This window comes from Periplaneta americana, unplaced genomic scaffold, assembly GCF_040183065.1.
Source record: "Periplaneta americana isolate PAMFEO1 unplaced genomic scaffold, P.americana_PAMFEO1_priV1 scaffold_21, whole genome shotgun sequence".
Classification (NCBI taxonomy): Eukaryota; Metazoa; Arthropoda; class Insecta; order Blattodea; family Blattidae; genus Periplaneta; species Periplaneta americana.
The window spans coordinates 1,888,378-1,897,802 of NW_027185502.1; the positions used below are offsets into that span (position 1 = coordinate 1,888,378).

At 35.5% G+C, this 9,425-nt stretch overlaps 1 protein-coding gene across 1 annotated transcript; it reads left to right on the plus strand.

Moving 5' to 3' along the window:
- Positions 1-6,495: 6,495 nt before the first annotated feature.
- On the plus strand, positions 6,496-8,509 carry LOC138693804 (uncharacterized). Its single transcript, XM_069817605.1, has 4 exons — positions 6,496-6,522; positions 7,377-7,508; positions 7,713-7,851; positions 8,025-8,509. The coding sequence occupies exons 1-4, from the start codon at positions 6,496-6,498 to the stop codon at positions 8,507-8,509; spliced, it is 783 nt and encodes a 260-aa protein (XP_069673706.1).
- The last annotated feature ends 916 nt before the right edge of the window (positions 8,510-9,425 follow it).

Sequence of the window (9,425 nt, forward strand, 5' to 3'; positions counted from 1 at the left end):
AGTAACCAGCTGACTGTGAGACGGGTCCTAGCAGAGACAAGCAAGGCCAGGAGACAAAACATGTGATGTTTCGTCTAATAGCGCATAGCTGGGCTAGCTTTATCACAAGTTTTCACAAACACAGGAGTAAAGTGACGCACAACGCTCGCTTATCTCCAGTGCGTGCGGCATATACTGCTCCGTTCAAGGCTAGGCGTGTGAAAATAATTCACTTTGTCCGCCCCTGTGTCTTGCTCTTATCTGTGTTTACGGCATCCCACTCCAGCACTTGAGCACGGGAAGGAATCGAACGTCCGTTATGCGCTCTTTCTTTGACATCACTGGTCTACGCCAACATCATCAGATACGAAGTACATTTCAGCAATATCAGTGCTCTCTACATAATATCTACAAATACAAAACATATTTAGTGGCATGCAAAATGAGACATATTGAAATACAACATTGCTGTGATACACATTGACATTCTATACGACTGCCCTGATTGTCACTTACTTAAAATACACGTAGAGATTACAAAATGTATTGATTCACATATATATAAATGCAAGTCTTCACATATGAGATAATAAAATGACATGATTTAAAAGTGATAAAGATAATAAAATATAAAACTGAGATAAAAAGTGTTATGAATGTGAAGAGTTGCAAAATTACAGTAACTATATTTATTGTACTCTTATTTCTGTTTCACAATAATATATATATTTCCACCATTCAGAAACGTATGTATCATGGTTTGTGTCACGTAATTATTTTTCAAATTTGTATGGTTTTATTATAAACGCCAATATATTATACGCTGGGTTGTTTGGTGTTGATTAATAATGTATTTTTGATTTTGTCGATAATGCTGTTTTCCTCCAGTCTGGAAGTAATTGAAATCAATAAGTTGATGACCCAATTTTAACGGATTTAACATTTAATTTATATAATATGTTAAATGGAAGAAACTTACATGGCGATGTATTGTCGATATCCAAAACTGTAATTGTAATAAGCATGTGGTATGGCGTAAGTCAAGTATCAGAATTAACTGAAAAAGATCAAATATTGAATAAATAAATCACTACTAATGGCACTGATGTAGCAAGTATTTAACTGGCATTATATGAACTTAAATGAAGGTCAAAAATTAGGTGCTATTATTTTGGGTGATGGAATGGTTATTATGTATTGGCAGCAATTTGAGAATATAATTTAGTTGAGTGAATGTATAAATCAAGCTTTTTAGTTATATTATCCAAAACTGCATAAAAATATCTATATAGACTTACTCAGTGTAGACGTGCCTTCTTAGATGTTGATTATGTGGTGGTTGTGTGAGGACTGTGTGACGACTACGTATGTCATGGTCTGAGGAACATGTGGACAGTAAGCGCATGAATACATCACGTCATATGTTGTATAGTGTGTTCTGTAAGTTAGGTAAATTTTCATTAATTAAAGATTTATTTCTTTTATAATACTTCGAAATATAATATTCTTCCGCTGTATTTATATGAATATTATCTTTATATGTTTTAATTATTGTTAAAGTATCATTTACTGAGCCAAGTTCGTGTCCGTTTTGAATGAGATGGGTTGCATATTTTGACTTTGCTCTGTTATGTTTAAAATCGGAGAAAGCCTGAAGTGTGCTGTACATTGCAACAACATTTTTTCTGGCGACCTTCAAGTCTCACATTTAAGTTGTTCAAATGCTCGCAAATGTCACACAAATAAGCCAAATCACAAATCCAGGTTTCGTCGCTTAGTTCTTGTATTTCCATGCCCTAAAAACAATTATACAATTATTGTCAGAAAGTAAATAAATGAATCGGCGAATAATAAAAGTTAGTGACAATAAATTATGTAAGTTTACTAAAATTACCCGCTCTCGCATAAATGTTGCTGCTACTTCGCGGAGTCAAAGAAACGTCGTAACATCGACCCTCTGCTGAGCCACCTAACATCAGATCCTCCGTGGATTCTCCAAGCAGTTGTCTGAACTGTCTATGCTTCAACGCACTACCTTTTATTTTACTTATTATCTTTACAACAATATCTAGAACTGATTTCAACGACACTGATTTGGCGCAACGTGCCTCTTTGTGTGAATTGCATGAACTTTATTCACTATATTTTTTTCAACAAGAAAAGTTTTCAATCTCCCAAGAAAGCCCTTCTCTTCGCCCACCATTGCTTTCGCTCCGTCTGTAGCCACTGCCACCAGCTTAGACCAATCTAAATTGTGACTCTCGACACTCATTCGGAAAGAATAAAAAATCTCCTCACCGGTAGCATTGCCTTGTATGGGAACTAGGTCTAGAAGATATTCCTCAACATTTAACTCTTCGTCAACGCCACGAATAAATATGGCCAATTGTGCCGTATCTGTGACGTCAGTACTCTCGTCAATTGCGAGAGAAAAGTATACAAATCTATTGAGTTTCATGTCCATCTGTCTCGTGACATCATTGGAAAGGAATTCAATTTTTGTGGCGATAGTTTGACGAGAAAGATGTAAATTTTCAAAATTAGGAACCTCCTGTGGACACAAAACTTGAGTAATTTTTATCATACAGGTTTTTAGAAATTCCCCTTCCTCAAGTGCCTTACAACTCCTCGCAATTTCCCAAGCTACCAAATAACTAGCGTGGTTCCTTTTGTGTGCCATGCTTTGTGTATTACTAGTAGTCTGGGGTTCATTTCTTTCTTTCAATTCTAGCAGTCTATTTGCTCGGTCTAGACCTGTTAACGAAATAAGTGTACGACTATTCATCCGCAAATAAAGACTGATAATTATTCCGATAACAATAATAACAATAGTAATAATAGTAATAGGGTCATAATAATAATAATAATAATAATAATAATAATAATAATAATAATAATAATAATAACAACAATTACAGTTTTCCTTGCAATACTTGCGAACAAATCATACATTTAATATTCTCACCATATTGGCAGCAAAAAAATGCGTCCCGCCATCCTACTTGAAACTTTGGTTTTTGTAGATGTACAGTACATATATTGAAGAGAGACATTGCGACGATACGCCACTCGCAGATCAGAGGCAAATACAAATGGAACGGAGTTTGACTCTAGTGAGTGAGAGGGTGGGGGTAAATACACAGCTATCTTTGCGAGCCACAATGTGCCCGTGAGTCGCATATTCGCCGCGGCTGGGTGTACGATAACATTTACAGCAAGGGAGACAAGAACAACACTATGTTAGAAAGAGATAGCAATACGCTCAGGCGCTCAGCAATCGCGTCACGCTTTTAAAGCATTCAGTATGTCTGCAATTAGTACAGAGCTCACTGGTCGGAACTGAACAGCTGACACGAACTCGTAGTAATAATAATAATAATAATAATAATAATAATAATAAACTATGAGTGAATGCCAATATGGTAGAACTACATAGTGTGCAAACAATATATAGTAGGTATAAACCGTAATCAAGATTGCATGCTAATAAATTTACAGTTACAAAGGAAAGATGCACGGGCAACCTTACATCAGCTAATAATGTCTCGTATGGCAGTGACAGGCCTACATAAATCAGAATGTCACAGTGTGGCGAACAATACAGAAATATAGTGGACCGTGTGGTTTACCTGAGCTAGGCGTTTCAGATATTAGTATCAGTGGCCTGATAATGACGCGGAATCAGGCCTATTTCAGTTTATCCTGATGACGTAAATACAGCGAAAGATGTTAGTGATGTTATTTCTGACGAGTCTACAAGTTGGATAATAAAATTAATCCCTTCGCGATCACATCGCCAATGAAAATTATGTTATTCAAAATAAGAGAGTGGTTTTAAAAATACACGCAGGCAATATATTGATTTTCCGAGGTATAATTAAGTTAAAGTTTGTTCTGTAAAACTGCCGTTAACTAAGGGAGTAAGAACTTACTGTCTTGCGACATTTTATAAATGCACGAACACTATAAATCGCGTTAGAAAAACACACACACACACACACACACACAGCTAGTTAAATTTAAAACTAAATTAGAAATAATTGTACCTCCATCAACACAAAACGACTGTGAGAAGAATAGCCATGACGAACACCAATACTTGCTGTTACATAGTAACGAAGATTAGATTCCTCCACACAAACAGCTGCTACCACGTGCTAACGTGAATAAGTCGCGAATGTCAGCATGGACTCTGGGTGGCAGGTTCAGCGGTTGCCATGGTCACGTCTTCAAACCGCGTAACTGCCAATATCAATACAGTAGGCTATACTGTATGTACAAGAACCTGTTTATATTCACAAAAACTTGAGGTTTACAACGAAGGTCGAAACACTTCTCTGTACCAACAAAAGTTTTATGAACGCAGTCCTACTTTTCCACGGGACGTATGTTAGCCTTAATGAAGCTTTATTAAGGGTAACTATCTCGTAACAAACACTGAAGCATCGAGTCTAAATATTTATACTTCATAATGAGTATAAAATACTAACAAAAAATAAAATTTAAATATGTAAATAGGCCATCTCGCTTTTGTAAATAACACTAGTCTGCGATGAAATTTCTGCCTCCAAAGTTTTAATGTTTTTAGGGTATTTTTAGCATGCTGAAGTCAAATTCGAAGCCAGAAAGTTCCTATCACGTACCATTTTTTTTTTAATTTTCTTATAATATATTACGACAATTTATAGCGTAATTATTTGAACTATAGTCTAATACTTTAACAACTGTAGTTTTAGTATGTTAAGATATGAAAACCAAATGTATTCAAAATATTTTTAAGATGTTTATATTGAAAATCGAGGATAACAGATGTTTCTTAGCAGATAGAGGGTGCAAGCGTATAGGGAAGTTAGGGTGAAATAACGTGCAGCCTTGCCATTATCTTTATTTGTGGGAGATAGAAATGTCAGCCATATCTTGGCGAGAGACTCAACTCAACTAGTTCCTTTCATATTTCAATAGTCTGTGTTTCATCTGGAAACGAAACGAAATCAGTTTTTGAAGCTTTATTGTGTAGTAGAAAGTTGAGAGTTTTTAGTTCAGTAAGAAAGTATTTACCATGTCGCATCGAGAATGTATAAATAATCCAGGCCATTTTTGTTATATAACTTATATAAAATGTACACATTGCCTAAGCAGAGGCGTAATTTTACAGATTTTGTGAAAAAGTCATATCTTGCTCATTTTGGAATCAAACTTGGAGACCAAAGTAAAGCTTGGGCACCATACAAAGTATGTTGAGTATGCATTGAAGAACTTCATCATTGGATCAACGGCAGAAGACTGTTGCTATCTTTTGGAGTACCTATGGTTTGGAGAAGCAGTCGAACCATAGTAATGACTGCTACTTCTGTTCGTGTGATGTGAAGGGGTACGATTCTAAAAATAAAAAGCATATCGTGTATCCAGTTATTCGATCAGCCATTTTACCTGTACCCCATGGGCCTGATGTACCAATCACTGTGCGACTAGAAAATCTTGAATAGTTTTCATCTGAGTCTGATGTAGTGGTGAGGGAAATTGTGACGAGTGCCAGTGACTATCTACCAGAGTCGGGTGCTGCAGAACGTGGCTTTAAATAAGGAAAGAGATTGTTTCAAATACATATGTGAGAAATTTCCACTACTATCTGAAGCAAATTAAAAGAAGACATATTTAATGGTCCTGACTAAAGAAAACAGATGTCTGATGCAGCATTTAAAACACTGTGGATGAAAAGGGGAAAGCAGCATGGATATCTTTCTGTGAATTTGTTTTAAAATTTCTTGGTAACAACAAGGGACCTAATTACCGAAACAATATGGCTAACATGCTTGAACCATACAAGGAACTTGGTTGTAACATGAGTATCAAAATTCATTTTCTGTTTTCTCACCTAGATTATTTCCCCGAAAATCTAGGATTTTTGAGTGAAGAGCAAGGTGAACGATTTAACAAGGATCTGCAGGAGTTCGAAAGGAGATACTAGGGACGATGTAGCACCAGTATGCATCCTCATTATTGTTGGATGTTAAAGAGTGAAATACCTGAAGACAAAAATAAAAGAAAGAGGAGCAGGAGGACTTCCTTAACTAAGAAAAAGTGGTGTAATTTTTTGTGTGATGCATTGTGCTAATTTATACATGCAATAGTGAAGTAAACAAGACAAAACAAAGCAAAAACACTCTAGTAACATATATGAACAACCATACACATAATTTCAGCAAGTTGTGTCTTTTAAATATTGCTTTTGCATTTGAAATAAAAAAGTGAAATGAAAAAGTCTGTGATGAAATTCACGTAATTATACAATACATTTAAAGTGATTTTGCAAACAAACGTGACGTGATAGAAGTAAACGGATTGAAAATTCGAATTGAGCACATCGACATTATATAAAATCACATTATTTACTTCAGGCAACAAACACAAAGTTGAAATTCGCAGGCTAGTGTAATTAATGAATACACAGTTCAATAGCTAAATGATAGCTGTGAGCAGTATGAGATGAATATAAATGCAAACAAGACGAAGACCATGGTCGTAGGAATAAAAATAAAGAAGGTAAACCTGCGAATTCTTAATGAGGTAGTATAGCAAGTGGACAGCTTCAAATACTTGGAGTGTACTACGAGAGATAAGCTGTGTTGGAAAGAGTGGGTGAAGAAAGAAAGTGCTGAAACTGATCAGGAAGAGGAAAAAGAATTGGTTTGGTCACTGGTTGAGAAGGAACTGCCTACTGAAGGATGTACTGAAATAAAAGATGAACAAGAGAAGAGTTCGGAGCAGAAGAAGGTATCAGATGACAGACGACGTTAAGTTATAGATCATATGAGAAGATAAAGAGGAAGGCAGGAAACAGGAAGGAGTGGAGAAAGCTGGGTTTGCAGTGAAAGACCTGCCCTTGGGCAGAACAATGAATGAATGAAAGAGTTCAATTTGAAATAGACCTTGCATTGCGAGGAATGACGCTTAGTTCGGTTAAACGAAGTACTTCACTAAGGCCCGGTTGCATAAAATTCTACTTATAGAGCAAATAATAATAGAACTCATAAGTTGTTGAATGTATAACATCTGTGTGCGTTTCTCAAACATGTTTATTCCACAAACATTCTTTCAATAACTAGTGATTCAAAACCTTCCATAATGTCTTCTGTTGGCAGTACTGTTCGATAACATATCGAACATTTCACGGTTGTTGTTTTGTTTCTATTGATACCACTGTCTGCTAGATCGCTCAACAGGCAGTAGTTGATACATTTATTGTTTATTGCTTTTATCTTCATCGTAACGGAAGGTAAAATCGTAAAGAGAGGAAAGAACTTCATTGAAGTTGAGAAGCAGTTATTGATAGACATTTGCTTAAGTTATAAACACATTGTAGAAAATAAAAGAACAGATAATTCGTCAAACAAAAGCTTGAGGCATGGGAGAAAATAAGAGATGTTTATAATGCATCTTCAGAGACAGGACCAAGGACCATTAAGCAATTACATGCATTATATGATACACTGAAGAAGAAGGTCCGAAAGGATAACCATGATGATCGAGTAAGTATCTTTGAATTTATTTATGTTTAATATGAATACATGATATTATTCCTAACTTCACCTATTTAAAGTATGTATAATATTAATATGATATGCCTAATCTAATGTAACCATTTAAGGTCCATGTCTATACAATTACATATAAAATGGAAATGAGTAATATTGTTCGGTATGTTTTCTTTAATTGTTTTGCGTTTGTTATAGGTGGAAAAATACAAAACTGGAGGAGGTACACACACCCCAGAAGTAACTGAAACAGGCACCAAGTTACTTTCTCTTCTAGCACCACAATTTGAACCTCTTGATTCGCCATATGATTCTAGTTCGGCATATTATGAAAATGGTAATCAGTACATGTATAATTTTATTATTTTCATCTTATCTAATAATTGTAACAAAAAGACTGAATCATATAACATATTTACAAATTTTAAGCATAATATATAATAGTATAATTAGACCTAAGAGTTTACAAATTATATATATATATATATATATATACTTTTTTTTTTACAGAAGTGGTTGCTTCTGAGGACGCTTGTTCATCCCCAGCTCCAGAACAACAAAGAGATGTAGGTCTACAAGCTTCACAAGGAACAGTCCTGGCAACATTTATTTTGGAACCAGAAGCAGCATCACCACTACCACTACCACCACCACCATCATCACCACTACCATCATCAGTTCAGGCATCATCTTTCGTGGAAAATCCTTCACAAAATTCACTCCCACATGAAACACCAGTGAAAAAAGCAATGAAAAAGAAATGTGCACAATCTACAGTGGCAAGTAGGCTAGTGGATAGTATTAAACAAAGAAAGATTTCTAAGAATGAGTTGGATTTGGAAATTCACAGTAGGAAATTAGAAATATCAGATATAGAATTACAACTGAAAGAAGAGGTTTCAAAGAGGACAATTAAATTAATGGAAACAGAACAGAATATTAAAGATGTGGAATTAAAAATAAAACTTATGGAATATGAAAAGATGAAACAGTGATTATTATGTGACAGTGTATTATTTAAGCAAGAAGCATGGTTAACTACGTTGTAGAAGTTTTGTACACAAATTCTTCATTCATTTTCAATATTTCCTTAATAAATGTCAGTGCTGTTTAATTTTATTTCTTCGTCAACACACAACGTTCACTGTTGTCCATTGAAATGTGTATCAATAAGATTTCTCCTTATAGCATGACCTCTAACATCTTGATTATTTGGCAGATTTGGGACATCAGGATCCTGAGGTAAGTCAATATTCATGTAATCAGCTGGCATATTATCACCACCGATTATACAAATGTTGTGTAACACTGCAGTAGCAACGATTATTGATAGTGTTCTTGGAATTTTAGTACGCATCTTCAATGCAACGCTAGGAAATCTTCTTTTCCATAATCCAATTGCCCTTTCGACTACATTTCGTGTTTTAATATTGGCCTCGTTATACTGGTTTTCAGCATGGGTAATGGGATTTAAAAGTGGTGTCATCATGTAACTTTTGCAAGCATATGCACTGTCCCCTAGTAAATATCCATTTTCAAAGTCACCATTTTCTAGTTGTGCACGTAGGAAGGAAGCATTGAATACTGTACTATCGTGAGTGGAGCCTGGCCAGCGAGCATCAATATTACAAAACTGCATGTCAGAAGAGCACACCACCTGTACATTTATAGAAAACCAAGTTTTTCTATTCCTATACAGCTCACTTTCATTACCACCAGGGGATTCAATGGGAATATGGGTCCCGTCAACACATCCCAGTACTCCTGGGAACTGGCACACGTGAAAGAACTTCACCTTTGTTTGCCGGATTTCTTCTTCTGTTGTTGGCATTTGTATGAAATCTGGTCTTAATACTGCAATATGGTGTGTCACTTTTTTCACTATTCGACAAACGGTTGATTTGTGAACGT

What these genes read in the sequence shown, in the direction of transcription:
- LOC138693804 (XM_069817605.1), top strand. Translation starts at nt 6,496, where the DNA reads ATGGTCGTAGGAATAAAAATAAAGAAG. An exon ending in TAGGAATAAAAATAAAGAAG is followed by an intron (nt 6,523 to 7,376) that starts GTAAACCTGCGA and finishes GTCAAACAAAAG; the next exon opens with CTTGAGGCATGGGAGAAAAT. An exon ending in AGGATAACCATGATGATCGA is followed by an intron (nt 7,509 to 7,712) that starts GTAAGTATCTTT and finishes CGTTTGTTATAG; the next exon opens with GTGGAAAAATACAAAACTGG.